The 19,477-nt window shown below is 52.3% G+C and overlaps 2 protein-coding genes across 3 annotated transcripts; one reads left to right on the top strand and one right to left on the bottom strand.

Annotated features, from left to right (window-relative positions):
* Positions 1–6,386: 6,386 nt before the first annotated feature.
* Positions 6,387–10,776, top strand: GNPDA1 (glucosamine-6-phosphate deaminase 1). Its single transcript, XM_079319674.1, has 6 exons — positions 6,387–6,752; positions 6,832–6,933; positions 7,962–8,144; positions 8,706–8,890; positions 9,414–9,588; positions 9,854–10,776. Exons 1-6 carry the CDS (start codon positions 6,629–6,631, stop codon positions 9,949–9,951), a joined length of 867 nt encoding a protein of 288 aa, XP_079175800.1. The 5' UTR covers positions 6,387–6,628; the 3' UTR covers positions 9,952–10,776.
* Positions 10,777–11,576: 800 nt separating this feature from the next.
* RNF14 (ring finger protein 14) lies at positions 11,577–19,248 on the bottom strand. 2 transcript variants are annotated; one of them, XM_079319670.1, is made up of 9 exons: positions 18,459–18,547; positions 17,841–18,021; positions 17,204–17,355; positions 16,387–16,914; positions 14,447–14,675; positions 13,697–13,869; positions 13,065–13,195; positions 12,426–12,508; positions 11,577–11,745 (listed from the first exon to the last, which is right to left on the bottom strand). In XM_079319670.1, exons 2-8 carry the CDS (start codon positions 17,992–17,994, stop codon positions 12,445–12,447), a joined length of 1,431 nt encoding a protein of 476 aa, XP_079175796.1. In that variant the 5' UTR covers positions 17,995–18,021; positions 18,459–18,547; the 3' UTR covers positions 11,577–11,745; positions 12,426–12,444. The 2 variants fall into 2 exon arrangements, with proteins under 2 accessions (XP_079175796.1, XP_079175795.1); XM_079319669.1 differs by lacking the exon at positions 11,577–11,745 and adding an exon at positions 19,154–19,248 and having other exon boundaries at positions 11,897–12,508; positions 18,459–18,574.
* Positions 19,249–19,477: the final 229 nt, after the last annotated feature.

The raw sequence follows: 19,477 nt of genomic DNA, 5'->3' as shown, positions 1-19,477 counted from the left end.
AGCTCCATTCCCTTCTCTGGACTTGCTCCAGCCCCTCCCTGTCCTTCCCAAGTTGAGGGTCCCAGAACTGGACACATCACAGTGTCACCTGAGCAGTGCCAGCACAGGGGACAGTCCCTGCCCTGCTCCTGCTGCCACGCTATTGCTGAGACCAGGTGCCACTGGCTCGTGTTCAGCTGCTGTCAAGCAGCACCCCCAGATCCTGCTGGGCTGCTTTCCAGCCAGGACAGCTCCCCTGGGCTGGAGGGTGACCAGAAGCAGCCTGGAGCCAGCCCAGCTGTGTGTGGGGACCCGGGGTGCCACTGCCTGCAGGAATGCCGAGAGCCAGCAGCGTGTCCCCAGCACCACCAGAGCTGCAGGAGTGACCCCACAAGCTCCCTGCACTACATATAATGCACATTGCAGAACTCAAGTATCATTTTCAGAGTGGAAGCTGTCGCAGGATGTGTTAGTGAAACTTAGGGAGTCAGGAAATCGGTGTAAAGCCACGCTGACAAAGAATGCTGCCTCAGCGGGGACACACCAGAGCCAGCAGTGAGAAACCAGCCCTGTCTGAGCCATGCTGACCATCACCCCACCCATCCCAGTCACACACTGCTGCACCAAACTCGAGGTGTTGGCCTCAGCTCTTCCACATCCACAGGGAGCAGATGGTGTTGAGCTCCTTCCTTCCAAAAGGAGCACGTGTAGGAAACCACGCAGTGACAGAAGTTGGTTTGTTCTGAGTTCTTCAGTGTTATATTGGCCAAAAGACTTCTCAGCTTGTGCAACGTTTGTTTTCTATATGCACAGTTCAGCTCTAGTTAGGCTTGCACAAAATTACCCACATCAATCCCTAAGGTGGATGAGATTTAAATATATCAGCTTTAGGATGAGGAAGGCTGAATCAGCCCCGCTGGGATTCCAAACTGCAGATTCAGAGAGTTGCAAGCACTGAAGCCCGAGGACATGGTTTTGAACTGCACACTCAGTCATAAATACAGGCCTCAGTGCTCATTATTCTGTGCCATAATCAGCCTGGGTTCTTTTCTCCCTGTATTTTGCCTTTAAGGGGTAGGGAGTTCATCGATGTCTTAGTGAGATGAATGAACATCCCATGCTGAAGGAGAGGCAGGAACCGTGAAGGATTTTAGCCATGAATAAACTCAAAGAGTGACTCCTGAGAATTGCTGGAGACACAAGGACAAGGCAGGGTTCTTGCAACACAGGTGCCTTTGAAGGAGCTGGAACAAGAGCTGCAGGCACTGACAGACTCTGGTTTCACCTTTCCAGAGGATTCACAATTTGCACTGAGAATTTCCCTGCAGTGAGGAGCTGTCCTGATGACATGCAAGGATTTACTCACTGCTGAGGTGGGATTACATCCCTAAGTCAGGCTGTAGCAGCAGTGCTAATTAGCTGCACAGTGATTGACTTGGACAACAGAGACTAAAATAAGATTCAACCTGTGTATGTTCTCAGAGAAGATGCTGGAACGTATCCTGGAGAAATGGTGAAACCATTTGTGTCAAAGCCATTTTGGGGCCAGTGGAGGCAAATCACAGCCTAATTAGTCCATCTAGTCTGAGCATGACTGACTCCAGAGGGGTAAGGGCAATTTCTTCCAGCTGCTCTCCCTGTATTTATTTTTATTTTCTTAGGTGGGAAAGCTCAGTAGGAAGATGATGCTGTGGTTACAGCACATGACTGGTTCTGCTTTCATTTCCCAAATGGTTTGAGGCAAATCAGTTCATGCCTCTCCTGTGTTTTTTTGTCTTTCTCTCCAGTACAAAATGTCTTTTCTCCCATGAGACACTTGAAGCCTGAAGTCATTGATTTTAGTGACTTCCGTACGGGATGTGCTGGGAAAGTATTTGAAAGCAATTGAAAGTATGACAAGTGAAATTGAGTGAGTCTTCTGAAATCTTGGAGCCCTACATGTGTTCCTTTAATTATTGTGGGAATACTTTTAATCTGTACTTTGTGATAAATATTGATCACTAAAAGCTAAATAATAAACCTCAAAAGCAGGGTGTGTAAGCTAAACTAGTAAGAACTGAGCAGGACATTAAAACTAGATCTTTCTTCTAACTTTTTAATGCTAAATTACCCAATTAAAAACAAATCAAAAGGTTCAAATGACAAAAACCTTTTCATCGTCAATTTGAAAGTGCTCCTGTGTCCCTGGAGGCAGAAACACTCCATGTGCAAGAACTGGATTCACAGGGTTTGAATATTACATAGGTGTCATTTCCCACAGGGGAATGACATCCTGAATTAGAGTTGTATAATTAAGCTGGAGAGATTTGTTAGGAATTAATAAATGCTAACAGATGCTCCTCCCCAAAACATCACTTGGCCACCAAGACTTATTGTACTTGGGACCATCTTGTATTAGAATAATCTTTGACCTTTTTGCCCAAAAAAGCCAAGCTGTGGCTGGCCCATCCCTGGAAGTGCCTAGGGCCGGGTTGGATCAGGCTTGGAGCCTCCTGGGATGGTGGAATGCTCATGGCAGGGAGTGAAACTGGATAATCCTAAAGTCCCTTCCCACCCAAACCATTCTGTGACCCTGCCCAAGGGAGCTGCCCCACTGCAAGGGAGCAGCAGGTTCTGCAGCTGTGGGCTCTGTACCGGGTTTTGGACGTGCAGGCAGCTGCAATTTTGGTGTTTGTTGCAACAACAAAAGGCACTCGGTCACGTCGGGTCTGCTGGCAGGAGCAGAGCCCCAGTGAGCTCAGCCACACGTCCCACAGCCCTGCTGAGCAGGGTGGAAGCACTGCCTTGGTCACTGGGTGGAAAATTGTGTCCCAGTAAGCCACGAGAATTGTGAGAGGGAGGGATGAAAACAACAGCAGCATTGAGTTGGAAGGTTTTCCCAATGGGAATTCCCTTCCTCTGAAAGCAAGCAGAAGCGAGGGGTGTGGAGTGGTGCAGGGACTTGTGCTGAATGCTGCACGGGGCAAGGCAGAGCTGAGCTCCAAATTGCCTCAGTCCAGCCTGACTTTAGGGGCCCCAACTCACTGCTTTCACCAGTGTCCTTTGTTGCTCTGTTATTTCTTCAGCCTACTGGAGAAATCACAATTAACCAATGGTTAATTTAACCTTGCTATCCAGATTAAATCCCTTACTGCTTAGACTGGCAGTTTTGAACCTGGTGAGGAGTGAAATCCTGACAGCTTTGTCATGGGAGCCTTGCCTAAAAATGGGGAGGGTCTGGCATGGGTGCTCTCCAGAACTGTCTGTTTATGCATTGTCCTACACATCAGCTTGTTGTGACCCCAAAAATATCCTAACTAGGATTTGGGCGCTGCTGGGAGAGCTAAAATATGAGTGGCTTGCAAGAAAGAGCAGCTCCCCTCCAGTTCTGTTATTTCTCCTTTCCTTATAAATTGGGGTCAGAAGGTAAATGGAACATGCTGGAGCAGGAAGAGGTGACTGATGGTGGATATTAAAAAGACTCTTTAATTACAGGATTTGATGAGAGGATTCTTCATGAAGATAATTTTTTAATTGTTGCTGTTTTAGGCAAGAATCCCAGTGCCCCCAAGCAGTTTCCAATAGCAAAAGCCCTGGTCTCTGAGCACCACTGACTCTGATACCTCCAAGATGGGGCATAAGAAAATGCTGTGTTGGTTAGAGCTCCCCCATTAAACTTCAACTTCTCCTGAAGAGAAGTGTTTGTTTCCTTCCATCTGCTGCTTTTGCAAGGAAGGAAAATCAGCCTGTTCAGACACCAGGAAGTTCTTCAGCATGGGAACAGCTCGCTGTAAACGCAGGAACAATAACGGGTAGAAATTATCATACCTAAAAATACCCGGCATGCGAGTCACGGGGAGCGGGGGATGGAGCGAGTGGAGGGATGTGCCGCCTGTGGGCAGCGCGGGGGCACCTGCCTGCCTCTGCTGCAGCTTTTGCTTCCTCCAAAACAAGGTTTGCTGTCACAGGGAGCTGCCGGCTCCTCCTGCATCTCTGTGCACTGCCCAGGCCCTCGCAGGGGAGATGGAAGCCAGACCCTGTGCAGTCAGAGCCCTCCAACACTTGGATCTCACCGAACCCGTCCCCACAAGAGCTGTGTGAGCAGCTGGGGGGCTGCCGGCAAGGGCAGCAGCTCTCACAGTGCCAGGAGAGCCGGGCAGGGCAGGTGGGATGCAGGGGATGAGGTGACACTGTCCTCAACCCCGCAAAGTCACCCCGGGTGTTGCCCTGGATCTCACCGCCGAGGGAAGGCCGTGGTGTCTCCTGCCATCCATTCCTACGCCGGCTGTGCCGCCAGGATTTGCTTTTCCCAAATTTCCGAGCGCTGGCCGCGTTTCCAGGGTAACGCCGAGCGATCCCATGAGGGTTTTTTGCACAGTGGCGGTGCCGGTGCTCCTGCAGAGTTTTGGTTTGGTACACCGGGAGCTGCACTTGTGCCACAACTGGGGTGAAGTGGGAACTCCCAGGTGTGTGTGCAGGTCAGGTGTGCGCTCACCAGGTGTCCTTTGTGCCCGCAGCATCCCGGAGAAAGGAAGGACTGAGGCAGCTCCAGGACGGGAAGGGTCCAGACCTCAGGGTCGCCATCCATCCCCTCCATCCCAGCGGTGAGAGCCCCCGGTGAGCCCAGCACCTCGGTCCTGTGCCTCTGAACCTCCGGTGCTGTGATTCCTGCCAGGGGCCGTGGCAGCCATGTGGCACCGAGACGGGCCCGATGGCACAAATGGAGAGCTGTGCCCACAGAGCCAGAGCCCACAGGCTGCCCTGCCCTGCCCTGCCCTGCGGGGAACGCCGCTGCTGTCGGCTCCTCACCACCGAGAGAGCTGCCCGTGGCTGGCACCGCTCATGGAAGCACATGGCCATGGAATTTGTTCCGTCTCTGTGGCCTAAAACCCTCCCCGTGTCTGCCCGCAGCCGGCACACCCATCACTGCCCGTCCCAGCGCGAACCGAGCCTCTCCTGCATGAGACGGTACCGGCAGCACTGGTTCTAGCCAGGTCATTTCAATTATTAAAATGAGAAGAACTGCGTGGGCTGGATCCCAGCAAAGCAATTTGTAGCTCATTCTTCCTTCTGATGAAATTGAAAATCGGTCTAACTTTGAAGTAAGAGCTTTGTATCCCAACAATGAACCAAGCCTGTGCAAGGAGAGGTCGGGCACGTTTTCTTGAGAGCTCAAAGGCAGCTGGAGCAAGAACAGGAAGGTGTTTTGGGGTTACCACTGTGCCCGGAGCAGCAAGGACAGAGATTGTGGTCTCTCCATCCCCCAGAACCACCCCAACACGCCCCAAAGTGAGTCCCTACAGAACAGTTCAAGTGTGACAGCAGCTCGTTTGGTGGGACAAGGCTGGGAGCTTCGCTTTAGGGCTGAAAAGCTGAAGGACAGAGTCGGGTGGATCCCTGCTGTGATGGTGACACTCCAGCAGAACCACATCGAGATATTTACAGCCTTTATAATGCACTTGGAGAAAACACCGCTTCCCACAGCTTTGCTTGGACAACAGGCGCGCTCGCAACGTGGTGACTGATTCACCCGAGCAGCAGCACCGGGTCACCCCCGGTGGATCCAGCTATTCTGCCTAATTCCAGCCGCACCGGATCATTCCCGGTGAATCCAGCCATTCTGCCTAATTCCAGCCGCACCGGATCATTCCCGGTGGATCCAGCCATTCTGCCTAATTCCAGCCGCACCGGATCATTCCCGGTGGATCCAGCCATTCTGCCTAATTCCAGCAGCACCGGATCACTCCCGGTGGATCCAGCCATTCTGCCTAATTCCAGCCGCACCGGATCATTCCCGGTGGATCCAGCCATTCTGCCTAATTCCAGCCGCACCGGATCATTCCCGGTGGATCCAGCCATTCTGCCTAATTCCAGCCGCACCGGATCACCCCCGGTGGATCCGCCGTTCCCCTCAGTCTCCCCACACCGGATCACCCCCGGTGGATCCAGCCATTCTGCCTAATTCCAGCAGCACCGGATCACCCCCGGTGGATCCGCCGTTCTCCTCAGTCTCCCCACACCGGATCACCCCCGGTGGATCCGCCGTTCCCCTCAGTCCCTCCACACCGGATCACCCCCGGTGGATCCGCCGTTCCCCTCAGTCCCTCCACACCGGATCATTCCCGGTGGATCCGCCGTTCCCCTCAGTCTCTCCACACCGGATCATTCCCGGTGGATCCGCCGTTCCCCTCAGTCTCTCCACACCGGATCACCCCCGGTGGATCCGCCGTTCCCCTCAGTCTCCCCACACCGGATCATTCCCGGTGGATCCGCCGTTCCCCTCAGTCTCTCCACACCGGATCATTCCCGGTGGATCCGCCGTTCCCCTCAGTCTCCCCACATCGGATCACCCCCGGTGGATCCGCCGTTCCCCTCAGTCTCCCCACACCGGATCATTCCCGGTGGGTGCCGCCCTCCGCTCAGCCCCGCCGCCCGCTCCGCGCTCCCTGCCGCGGGCCGGGCCCGGCGCTCTCCGCCCGCCCACGGGGCGGCCCCGGCGGCGCTCCCGGCCCGCGGAAGTGATCCCGGGCAGGGCGAGCCGGGAGGAAGCGCCGATTTCGCACGGAGGTGATCCCAGGGAAGGCGGCGATCCCAGGGAAGGCGGCGATCCCAGGAGCGGGCGGCGATCCCCGGCGAAGGCGCTCCCGGCAAGGCAGCGGCGGTGCTCACCATGAAGTTGATCATCCTGGAGAATTACTCTCAGGCCAGCGAGTGGGCGGCCAAGTACATCCGCAACCGCATCGTGCAGTTCGGGCCGGGCCCCGGGCGCTTCTTCACGCTGGGGCTGCCCACAGGTGGGTGCGGGCAGGGCCCGGGGCCGCGGCCGGGGCCGGGGTCGGGCCCTGCCCCGGCTGAGGCGGCCGCTCCCCGCAGGCAGCACCCCGCTGGGCTGCTACAGCAAGCTGGTGGAGTATTACCGCAACGGGGACCTCTCCTTCAAGTACGTGAAGACTTTCAACATGGACGAGTACGTGGGTGAGTGCTGTCCTGTCGGGAGCTGCCGGGCCCTTACCCCGGCGGTGCCCCAAATCCACTGTCCAGGTAAGGGGATAACATTTCACAGCGACGGCATCAGTTGGGATGGAAACGACTTCTGAGATCATCGAGTCCAATTTATGATCCCACAACGCCGTGTCGTGGCACTGAGTGCACGCCCAGTCTTGCCTTAAACACCTCCAGGGAATTAGCAAAGGGGGATAACTGGAAAACCTATGGAAGGAATTTGAAATTTTTCCGTAGGTTTGAGAACATATGGACAAAAGTGGATAGTGGGTGTTGCCCAGCATTGCACACACTGTTACAGACACTGCTGTGTGTCAGCTGCACCCAGCACTGACCAGGTAAGGAACAGCTTATCACTGCAGGCTCAGTGTGCAGCATTGACTGCAGCCTTTGCTCTGGGATTATCAAGGTCCCTTACATGGACCAGTGTGTTCCCTGAGTGCCCTCTGCTATCTCCTGCTGAGACAGCAAAGCACTGTCATTTCGTGGTGAAACAGTCTTCTCAGAAGAAACAGATCCAAAGGTGAAAACATACAGGCTAAAGATTTGCTAATGCTAATTTCATCCTGGTCAAGAGGGTTTTTTTCTGTGAATATTCCCAATCAAGCAGCATTAGGGAATAAGCAGTCCAGTGTGGGTTTACAGCACAAAGGGGGGTAAATATGCAATAATTATATAAGAAGTATTATTTTCCAGGCTTCTGCACAGTTTTTAAGTAATTCTAACTAATATGAAATGGGGAAGAGGCTGAAAAGGTCCTGACAGATGAGACACAGCACACACCTGTTTTTGCACATCTGCTGTATGTTAATATGGGTACATGTCTTACAGGAGCTGATTTTAATTGTTATGTAGGGAAATAAAAACAGCTCTGAAAGCTGAGGGCACAACAAAGGACAGAGAGCAGTGCTCTGTCACCACAGCCACTGCAGGGCTATGGAAGTGCTTTGTTATGGGGGATTCTGTTCCAGCTTTCTCAGTCCTGTGTGTTCTGTGAGCAGGTCTCCCAAGGGATCACCCAGAGAGTTACCATTCCTTCATGTGGAATAACTTCTTCAAGCACATTGACATCTCACCAGAAAACGTCCACATCTTGGATGGAAATGCCCCTGATCTCCAGGCTGAGTGTGATGCATTTGAGGAGAAAATCAAAGCAGCTGGAGGCATTGAACTCTTTGTTGGAGGTGAGAACTGGAGAAGAGCAGCTTCTAAACCCTGTGCCAAAGCTGTGCCTGTCCTCCCCAGCTCTCATTTATTGTCAGGATTGTTCATTTTCAGTGCATTTGCAGTGAACTCTGCCCCACAGCCCTGGCCCTGGGCACTGCTGTGTCCTGGCAGCCTTCTATCCCCACGTGCAGTCAGTGGATTATTCAGGAAGTGTCAGCAGGAGAAATGGGAAGGGCTGGAACTGAAATATGAAGTATTTATCAATTGTCAGTAGCAACAGGAAACTGCTGGGAGTATCTTTTCCCACACAAGCTCTTCCCATCAGTTTGCCATAAGGTTCTGCCACCTACTTTGCTTTGTTGTTGTCCCAGCACAATCAGGGAATTGTCTGGTGGCTTCTGAGGGGGCTCTTGCTGTTCCTGCCAGACACAAATGTGAGCTGGAGCAGAGGAATTGCACAGTCCCTGTGTTCCTGGGACTGTCCTTCTCCTGGGAGAGCTGCTGGGCCTGCTGCCAGAGCTGACCCTGCTCTGCTGTCCCTGTCCCTGTCCCTGTCCCTGTCCCTGTCCCTGCCCCAGGTATCGGCCCCGATGGTCACATCGCCTTCAACGAGCCAGGATCCAGTTTGGTGTCCAGGACACGAGTGAAGACCTTGGCCATGGACACCATCCTGGCCAATGCCAGGTTCTTTGATGGTGACCTCTCCAAAGTGCCCACCATGGCTTTGACAGTTGGAGTAGGCACTGTCATGGATGCCAGAGAGGTGAGGAAAGAAGAAGTGGCTTCCTGCAGTCCCTCTGGAGCAGCCAGGTGTCCTCTGGTGTAGGGAATGCCTGATCCTCCTGTCCTCTGGCATCCTCCAACACCATGGACAGGCTTTGGTTTTGTCTCTGCTGGCACTTGTGTTTGTGCAACCCTGCAGCAGCTGTTCCCCCAGGGAGCCAGGAAGGGTTGGGAGGGTGTCTTGGGTTAGGAAACTCACCTGGACAGGAACTGCAGATATCAGGTTGAGTTGCTGTCACACCAGCTGGCCATGAAAACTGTGTGGGACTTTTACTGGAGTCTATTCCTTGATCTCCACTTGTTAAATCTCAGTGAACAGGTGCCCAAAGGATCATTCCAGTGGCCCAGCAGGCTGTGATTTCACTGGGAGCTGAAGCAGAGGAGCAGCAGCACACAGGGGCTGTGGGGAGGGTGACAGGTGTCCCCATTCTCAGCTTGGTGTGGTTGGGCTCTCCTGAGCCCCTGTGCCAGCCCCTGACAGCCTGTCTGTGCCTGAGGTGCAGGTGATGATCCTGATCACAGGAGCCCACAAGGCCTTTGCTCTGTACAAAGCCATTGAGGATGGGGTGAACCACATGTGGACAGTGTCAGCCTTCCAGCAGCACCCCAACACCGTCTTCGTGTGCGACGAGGACGCCACGCTGGAGCTCAAAGTCAAAACAGTCAAATACTTCAAAGGTGAATGAATGCCTGACCAGCCCAGGCTGCTCTTCTGGTACATTTTCTGGAGCCATGAGCCATGCTCTGCAGGGGTTGCTGTATAATTAACTCCCACAGGAGTATATTCCTTAAATATACCACAGTAGTACAAGTGGGATGCTTTGTGCTTGGGTGGGAGCAAAGGCACAAGGACAACAGTAATGTGTAATTCCATTAGCATCCAGTGAAGGAGAACTTTCCTTTATTATGTCTACTTAAACTGTCTTTTGACTCTCTCCATCAGGTTTAATGCTGGTTCACAACAAGCTCGTGGAGCCCTTGTACAGCATGAAGGAGATGGGAACAGAGAGGAGCCAGTCCAAGAAGCCATACAGTGATTAATGTGCTGGGGCAGTGCTGAACCAGCTGCTGCAAACAGCTGGGAGAAAAGGGAATTGCTGCAGAAACTGATCTCATATTTGTTCTCAAATTAGCAGAATGATCATATGGTTCCTTCTCTCCATTAATGAGACAGATGCCAAACACCTGCCTTAATTAACCAAAGGAGGATGGGATCCAGTGTTCTGTGCTCCACAAACTTCTGCCACCACCTCATTCTCTGAAGTACATGAAGAATGAGTTGTTTGATGTGTGAACTGCCTGTAATCATGGACTGAAGGCTGCAGAATTGAAATGTGAGGATAAATGAAAGTCCAAGGTTGCAGAAACAAGTGGGTGATCATTTTGGGGTGTATTCCTTGCAATAGGACAAGTACCTCATGTTATTCCTTCCTCCTCCATGAAACACTCCTGCATTGGAATCCTGGAGAAGAGGATTGTCCAGCTGGAGAAGGGGAAGCTCAGAGCAGCACCCAGAGGGCAGGAAGAAGATGGAGCCAGGGAAGATGAGAAGGGACAGTGGGGCCTGAGTGAAGACAGGATGCCCAGGCTGGAGAGGATGAAACCCCCCTGTGGGAGCAGCCAAGCAGTGGGACAGGATCCCCAGGGCTCTGCAGCCTCTGCTTCTGTTCAATTGCAGACACCCCACACAGGTGGACAACAGCCAAGACCCCACCAGTTCTGAAACATGATTCCTGGGATTCCTATCCAATGCTTTCACAAGAGGGGCAAGAAAACTGGGCAACCTTTATTTTCTTTATACAGAAATTTTGTAAATTGTTCATCTGTAATGTAACTTTCTTCACTAAATGTCTTTAATTTTTTTTTAAATGGTGACATTTGGCTGTGTCTGGTGCTTGGTCTCAGGGTACCAAAGCTGTCCCAGAGGCAGTTTGGTGGGAAGAGCTCCTGCTGCTCCCCCTTCCTTGCCCAGTTTTTCTCTGAGGGAAAAGCAGAGCCCTGGGGGTGGGAGGGCACTTTGCATGCATGGAAATCCCATGGGCAGAAACATCCTGTGCTGCAGGTGGGAGCTCTGGGCTGTCCCAGCAGCACCTGGACACACCTGTGCTGCCAAATCCATGCCAGAAGGAAGACAAACAGAACACTGTGATTACCATCTTAAAGTGAATTTAGTGCATGTGAAAGGTGCAGGAAATACAACTCAAACCATACACAATGTACACTTTTCCTACACACTGACCTAGAGCTTCAGCTGAGCTGGGATTTGCTCCTCCTTTCATTTGTTTTAATCTCTGTGCCAGTTCCAACAGTGCAGATCCTCCTCTGCAGAGGGAACTGTTCATTCTGGCCACACATCCCAGGACACATTTATCAACTCAGAACTGAGTGAGCTGTGACCAGCCTGAGTTCCTGAGGAATCCCAGCTCCAGAGCTTTCCACCCAGGCCCCACTGCTCTTGAACACAGCACATGCAGCTTTAGTTTCCAAATAAACTTTTAGATTGTTCTGCAAGTGGAAAAACTTGTCAAAAAACAGTGTTTGCCTCCATTAATCACCTTCATATTCTCAAAACCACTTGCTGAGATTCTAGGAGAAACAATTTGGTTTCTCAAATAATTTGAAGTGCAAAACCAATAGAAATAAAGGATCTAGTCCAGAAGCAAAAGTATCAACAATCAAATTTCTTATATGAAGAATTAATAAAAAATAAATTAACTCATCAGCTGAGAACACAAGGTAATAGTCAGCATATTGAAGAATTCAAGTTCATCTCTTCCTGATATTTTTCACCCTCTCACTGGTCACATCCTCAGCTCACTGCCTTGGCACTCATCCCTGCCAAAACAAGGACAGGCAAGGTGAGGGAATCCAACAGCAACACTGGGAGTCACCAACCTCACAGAAATGCCTGGAAGTGGCTGTTGGTCATTTTCTGCCCAAGCTCTCAGGGATGCAAAGGCTCAGGCACAGCAGCCAGCAAGAAGGGTTGGGGATAATCAACTTTAATGTCATTAGAAATACCAGTGACAGAGGCAGGAGCTGCTTTTCAGAGAAGCACATCAAGAAATTAATAAAAGCAACTAATTTCGTTGCTGAATATGGAAGAAATTTTCTGTATTGTATCAGAAAACTCCCCCAGTCTAAGCAGCTCCAGAGAGAGCACCAGATCACCAAACCACCCCAAACCCCACAATATCCACAATCCAAGAGTCTCCAAGGGTCAGTCTCCCTAAAGGAAACTTCCAGGATTTGAGGCTTCAACTTTGTCTGCTGGCAAGGGGCACCTCTTGCTGTACATTTTTCCAATGGTTTTCCAATTTCTGACTTGTTTAATAACAGACATGTTTGTTTGGGCATTCCATGATGATCCTGATCCCTGGATGGGGAAAAGTCACCTTTGGTTTTGGCAACAGGCTCTGAGGTGTTTGTGTCCTGCAAACCACTCTTCTTTCACACAATGGAAGTGAAAAGCAAACAAAGGACACACAAAAAGCATCTGTCTCTGGTTTGTTCACCTTTAGGTGCTGGAGGAAGCTACTGATCATCATCTTCCCCTTCCCAGAACTCCCCATCATCCATGTGCATGGCTTGAAACAATCTGCAAGACAGAAAATCAGTCATATCAGGGCACAGGAAAATAAAAAGTTAAAAAAAGTGTCACCCTAAATGGAACAGTACAGCAAGTTCCCCTGGTTTGTTCAGTGTCACAAAGCACCATCTGTGCCCTGTGGAAGGGCCAAGAGAGGCTGCCATTGTCACCCTCCTGTGACCTGCCTGTCACCTGTCCCTTGGCTCTTCCCCAAGGGAATGTGAGGCAAATCTGCAGCTCCTCAAAGCAGCTCTCCCCCAAACCCTCCAGCTGCTCCTGAGCAGTGGCAGGGAAGCCCCTGCAGGCTGTGGCAGCACACAAAGGGTGAGGTCATGACCTGACTAAAAAAAATCAAGAAGACTCCTCCAGAGTTTTAAAACCAAAGTTTTTAAAGAGCAAAACCACATCCTGAATCACTCCTGATTTTTACCGTTAGTGCAAATATTTGAGAGGAGAAACTAGGTCTTAAACTGCAGCTACAAATTTCAGGTAAGAATGTGGGGGAGACTGTGAGGAGAAGCAGAAAAGAGGTGCAGCACAGTGGAGGAGGCCCCTGAGGACCCACCTGTTGAAGCAGGGGGAGGAGGGGTCGCTGAAGTGCCTGTAGGGGTTGGCCCGGGACAGGGAGCCCATGCAGAGCCAGCAGAAATACTGCATGCACCCTGTGCAGGTCATCTTGTTACAGCCATCCAGCTTCTGGGGAAAAAAACCAAGAAATGGTGAGAACAGAACCTGCTGTGGCAGGCTTCAGTCCCTCTCTGCCCTCAGGACCACAGCAGTCAGTGAACACATCCCCTCCCAGCTCCACCACACACGGATGTTTTCACTGGCAGCTGGAATCCCAGCACTGAAAATTGGTTATAACACTAAAAATACTGGAAGTTAGTCTTTTTCTGAAGCTGGATTGATTTCCTGGCTCTAGTGTGAACTAGAGGTAGCCTGAAACATTTGGAAAACTAAAGAATTCATACAGGGATGTGTTTAGTGTGGGAGCCTGACCACCAGGCACTGTTTGCACTCCAGTCCTTGGATCCACAAACATCACCTCGCCTCCTTTTCCATTTCACACACAAATGGAAAGTTCTCTTAGCATTCCCTAAAGATTTCCTCTCCTCAGAAGCTCCAATACACCCACAACTGCCTCCTTGTGGGTGATTTGCTGTTCCATGGATGCCCAGCCTTTCCCTCCTCACTCACCTCGATGTGGGTCCCACAGCAAGGACAGGACTTGGAGTTCTTTTCCAGCCATTCCTTACTCTCCATCTCCTCCAGGGCTTTCTGAATCACTCTCTTGCCATAGCGTTGTTCCAAAAATCTTTTAGTTGTCTCATCTGCTTCTAAATATTCATTCCTCAAATCCATTAATTTCTCTGGGGGGCAAAATCAAACCAAACCAAACAGCTTTTGTAAGATGTTAGATATAGGAGTCCAGCTAATTGTAGCATAAAGATTCTCAAAGAATAATAATGTCATGAATTAAAAGACAAGAAAACTATTAAAATACATAAGATAATACTAAAACCACTCTGCCCCAAAATTCAGCAGTTTTACACTGTTTTATTATAAAAGAGGTCTATTGATGAAATTAGAACAATGTAAAAATGAAGTAAAAATTGAAGTAATTTTTTTCTCACAATGTATTTAATGAAATTCTGTCACAGGATTTTGAGGCCAGACAGAGAGAGAAGCTTTCCCCTGATTCCAGTATTAACTCTGCCAATACAAAGCAATGAAAATATAAAGTAATTCTTCCCCTGCTACAGCCTCTCAGCACCTGACAATCAGCAGTTTAGAGGAGTCTCACCAAAATCAATTTAATTGCCAGCAACAGCCCTCCTCCAAACCAATGCACCTACCAGAGAGCTCAGGGTGAGGAGCTGCCCTGCCCAGCTCTGGGCTTTTGCAGCCAAGATGCTGTGTGTGGGTGTGACAGGGGCAGGGACTCACCTGCAGTGACCTTGCAGGGGGACACTCCATGGTAGGTCATGCTGCAGAGGGTGCAGAAGGCGTAGTTGCAGCAGGAGCAGATGCCCATGGTGCAGCCTGGCTCCTGCATCACGGGGGTCTGGCAGCCGGGCCGGGGGCAATAAACCACGTCAGCCATCAGGTCCAGGCTGGACTGCAGCAGCAGGCGGTCATAGCGGGCAAAGAGCTCCTCCCCGACCAGCTCCTTCACCTGCAAACACAGCAGGGAGAGATTCACCCAAAAACCCACAAACAGCCCCAGCAGGGAGAGATTCACCCAAAAACCCACAGCAGGGAGAGATTCACCCAAAAACCCACAGCAGGGAGAGCTTTCACCAAAAACCCACAGCAGGGAGAGCTTTCACCCAAAAACCCACAGCAGGGAGAGATTCACCCAAAAACCCACAAACAGCCCCAGCAGGGAGAGATTCACCCAAAAACCCACAAACAGCCCCAGCAGGGAGAGATTCACCCAAAAACCCACAGCAGGGAGAGCTTTCACACAAAAACCCACAGCAGGGAGAGATTCACCCAAAAACCCACAGCAGGGAGAGATTCACCCAAAAACCCACAAACAGCCCCAGCAGGGAGAGATTCACCCAAAAACCCACAGCAGGGAGAGATTCACCCAAAAACCCACAGCAGGGAGAGATTCACCCAAAAACCCACAGCAGGGAGAGATTCACCCAAAAACCCACAGCAGGGAGAGATTCACCCAAAAACCCAGAAACAGCCCCAGCAGGGAGAGATTCACCCAAAAACCCACAGCAGGGAGAGATTCACCCAAAAACCCACAGCAGGGAGAGATTCACCCAAAAACCCACAGCAGGGAGAGCCTTCACCCAAAAACCCACAGCAGGGAGAGCCTTCACCCAAAAACCCACAGCAGGGAGAGCCTTCACCCAAAAACCCACAAACAGCCCCAGCAGGGAGAGCTTTCACACAAAAACCCACAGCAGGGAGAGCTTTCACCCAAAAACCCACAGCAGGGAGAGCTTTCACCCAAAAACCCACAAACAGCCCCAGCAGGGAGAGCTTTCACCCAAAAACCCACAAACTGCCCCAGCAGGGAGAGATTCACCCAAAAACCCACAAACAGCCCCAGCAGGGAGAGCTTTCACCCAAAAACCCACAGCAGGGAGAGCTTTCACCCAAAAACCCACAAACAGCCCCAGCAGGGAGAGCTTTCACACAAAAACCCACAGCAGGGAGAGCTTTCACCCAAAAACCCACAAACAGCCCCAGCAGGGAGAGCTTTCACCCAAAAACCCACAGCAGGGAGAGCCTTCACCCAAAAACACCCACAAACAGCCACAAACAGCCACAAACAGCCACAGCCACTCAGGGCTCACACAGCTGCCCCTGGATCCCTGGCAGTGCCCAAGGCCAGGCTGGGCACTGGGGCTTGGACAGCCTGGGACAGTGGGAGGTGTCCCTGCCATGGCTGGGGGGCACGGGGTGGGCTGTGAGGTCCCTTCCAACCCAAACCAGTCTGGGATTCTCTGATTCCTTCCATCTGTAATTCTGAGCCTGCTGCAGCAACAAACAGCAGGTCAGTGAAAAGGCAGCAACAGCTGGGATGAATCCACTTTAGATTCTCCAACAGGTCACAGGGGGTCAAAGATCTGCTCCCAGGACAAGAGGAAACAGCCTCAGGCTGTGCCAGGGGGGGGTCAGGTTGGACACCAGGAGGAATTTCCTCGTGGAAGGGGTGGTCAGGGTCAGGTTGCCCATCCCTGGAGGTGAACAAGGATGTGGCACTTCATGACATGGTGGGATTGGGTCAAAGGCTGAACCTGGTGATCCTGGAGGTCTTTTCCCACCCAAATGACTCTGTGACTGCCAATGTCCACCATGCAGAGCCACAGCCTGACCCTGAACTCGGGTTCCAGAGCCCCCCAGCCCTCATGCAGGGGAGTTACCTGGCCTGGAGTGGCAACAGAAGAACACTTGGGCTCGGGGCAGTTGAGGCAGTGCACCTGTCCATCCCTGATCTGGATTTCAAAGTAGTCCTTCAGGCAGGCTTTGCAGTACACGTGGCTGCACTCAGTGAAGTGCATGCACTCACTGCCCAGCTTCTCACAGAAGCAGATGCTGCACGAGTACATTTTACTGTTAAAGCACCTCCTCCTCTGGGCCTGGTCAAAGTCCAAGATCTCCCTGATCAGACTGGACAAGGACTCCACATCCTGCACAGCCCTGGCATCCATGATTTCCTCCTCAGCTGTGGCAGAGCCCGTGGCACCCCCACAGTCCTTCCCAGCCTCCAGGGGCCCCCCAGGTGTCCAGCTCTGCCCCTTCCCCTGGGGGCACATTTTCAGCTCATATGGTGATGAAATATTCAGGTAATTCAGCGTTTCCTCCTTCAGGAACTGCATCCAGGCAAACAGGACCACACAGCCTCGGTTCTCTTCCCACACATTGTCCAAGTGCTTGCAAAGAGCACTGAGCTGGGAAAGAACAAAGAATTCCAGATTTCAGCAAGTGTGAGCAACTCCTAACTGGGCTCCTGCCCTCACATAGTCCTTACTGCAAACTTTGATTTCAGACTCAGCACTTTTTATCTATAAAATACACATAAACTAGCTCTTACAGATGCAAGTTCTCCTTCCTCAGACAGTAATCAAATGAAAACCAGCAAAAGACAAAAGAAGAGCAACATAATTGTTTTTTTTACTTTGCTTAACTGTGAATTATTAACTTCCTCAGCAGCCAAAATGTAAAAAATGCTCTGCAAACCTGGGCCTGGGAGAGCCATTTCCCACTGAGGGTGAACACGGGCGGGGAGCTCGATGGGTAGTCAGGTGGGAACTCGAAATTCAGCACGAGGGGAGGCAGGAAACACACAGAATATTCAAACCCACTGCTCTGGAGGCTCTCTGTGGAACTGCCTGAGCCAGGGCCCACCCAGGCAGGGGGAGAAATAACACAGAAATGAAAATTAACCAACTGCTGCTGTTTCTGACAGCACCCAATGTCTGTTTATTTGATGTATTTCTGGGGTTAAAACTACTTGTTCCACCCTAAATAACAAAATTCTCAGTGGAGTAAAACAGAGTTGGAGGTGTGTGATTGAAGCAGTTAAACAGCAGCATTATGAAATGTCAGATCCTGCACAAACCAGGAGCCTGGAAACACATACCCTCGAGGGAATAAAAACCCAATAAATGAACTTAATTATTCTGAAGAAGTGCTATCACTCATCTGTGATTTTGAAGTGTACAGAAGATGTTCTGTGTATGAGGATTGAACTCTCAAACACAACCCCCAACAAGCACAGCACAGGGTCCAGTCACTGCTCCCTCAGGTCACTCCCCAAAAACCACCTGAGCTTGGTCAAGCCTCTCTTGGGATAACACAAAACATCTCAACTCACCCCTCACAAAAATTTTGAAGTCTTGAGGCAACTCCAGACAAATTCTTGTTTCTCCTCCCTGGGCAGACTCTGCTCTCTTAAACTCATCCTCATCGTAGATGCTGGCCAGAGCCAGCAGCTCGTCCTCCTGAGCCTCCTTGTCCTCTGAAGACATTTAATTTTCTCTAGAGTTACCACCACTCTGCAACATCAACCAAGTTAATGCATCACATTCCAATTATCAATCTGAGGCATCTATTTTATAGCATAGTAAGCTTTGAAAAGCCCAGGTAACCAAGCTAAAAAAAACCAAAACAAAAAAACAACAGAATATTGAAAAGTCACAAAGTAAACTGTTAGTTGAAAAAGACAGCTATAAGGGGGAAAAATAATGAAATATGGGGATGGCACAGGGACATTTCACTGATGTTTGGAAGAAAACAGACCCCCAAAAAACACATGAGAAATGAATTAGTAACAGTAGCTCTAATCCCATGCTCTAACTCAAACAGGGAAAACAGTCCCATTTGTGATTGAAAATATCAGAAAAAGGTCCCAACCCGGCACGGGCATCTTGCAGATGCGCTCGGGGAGCATCTCGGCTCTCTTTGGGGAAACGAAGGCGGTTGCACGAGTTACCTTTGGTCAGAGCCGCGCAGAGGCCGAGCCCAGGGGCCGCTGCCCGACCATCGCTCCGGGCCCGAGCACGGCGCCGGCCCCGGCCCGGGGCTGCTGCGGACAAACAGCGGCACAGGCTCGGGTTAAAGTCCCCTCGGGGTTACAGAGCCGGCAGCTCGCTCGGGGCTTGCGGCTCATTTCAGCTGCGGGGCCGGGCTGGGCCGGGCACGGAAACACCGCGGGGCTCCAGCCCGGCTCCGCCGCGGCCCCGGCAGAGAGCACGGCACGGCACAGCCCGGCACGGCACGGCACGGCACGGCACAGAACAGCACAGCCCAGCAGTGCACGGCACGGCACGGCACGGCACGGCACGGCACGGCACGGCACGGCACGGCACGGCACGGCACAGCACTGCACGGCACGGCACGGCAGTCCCCGGCAGAGAACCGAACCCAGCCCGGCCCGGCCCGGCCCAGCCCGGCCCCGCAGCCCCCGGCAGAGAGCACAGCACAGCTCGGCCCAGCCCCGCAGCCCCCGGCAGAGAGCACAGCACAGCTCGGCCCAGCCCCGCAGCCCCCGGCAGAGAGCACAGCCCGGCCCGGCCCGGCCCGGCCCCGCAGCCCCCGGCAGAGAGCACAGCCCGGCCCGGCCCCGCAGCCCCCGGCAGTGAACCGAACCCAGCCCAGCCCGGCCCGGCCCGGCCCGGCGCCGCTCACCCGCTCCTCACGGCGGCAGCGAGGGGGGCCCGGCCCTGCCCCTCACGGAGCGGCGGCGGGAGGGACGGGAGGGAAGGGCCGGGAGGAGGAGGAGGCGCCGGGCGGCCCCGCAGCTCCCCCGGCGGCCGGGAGGGCCCAGCCCGGGCTGCTCGGAGCCGCTGCGGGCGCTGCTCGGGCCCTGAGCGGGATCCCCGGGAAAGGGGCACGGGGGGAGCGCTGGAATTGGACTTGCTGAGCCCTGGGAGTCCCTTCTAAAACACGGTCGCGATTCCTTGCAGGGAGCTTGAGCTCACAGCCAGCCGCAGCCCCGGAGCAGCCCGGCAG

Source organism: Erithacus rubecula, assembly GCF_903797595.1.
Source record: "Erithacus rubecula genome assembly, chromosome: 16".
NCBI classification, from domain to species: Eukaryota; Metazoa; Chordata; class Aves; order Passeriformes; family Muscicapidae; genus Erithacus; species Erithacus rubecula.
The sequence above is the reverse complement of the archived record's forward strand: the minus strand, read 5'-3'. Positions and strand labels throughout refer to the sequence as shown.

Excerpts from the sequence above, each read along its gene's own strand:
- GNPDA1 (XM_079319674.1), top strand. The coding sequence starts at position 6,629 with ATGAAGTTGATCATCCTGGAGAATTACTCTCAGGCCAGCGAGTGGGCG. Across the intron at positions 6,753-6,831 it reads CACGCTGGGGCTGCCCACAG|GCAGCACCCCGCTGGGCTGC; the intron begins GTGGGTGCGGGC and ends CGCTCCCCGCAG. Across the intron at positions 8,145-8,705 it reads CATTGAACTCTTTGTTGGAG|GTATCGGCCCCGATGGTCAC; the intron begins GTGAGAACTGGA and ends TCCCTGCCCCAG.
- RNF14 (XM_079319669.1), bottom strand. The coding sequence starts at position 17,994 with ATGTCTTCAGAGGACAAGGAGGCTCAGGAGGACGAGCTGCTGGCTCTG. Across the intron at positions 14,676-16,386 it reads CTGTTGCCACTCCAGGCCAG|GTGAAGGAGCTGGTCGGGGA; the intron begins GTAACTCCCCTG and ends CTGTGTTTGCAG. Across the intron at positions 12,509-13,064 it reads TCCTCCCCCTGCTTCAACAG|ATTGTTTCAAGCCATGCACA; the intron begins GTGGGTCCTCAG and ends TCTGTCTTGCAG.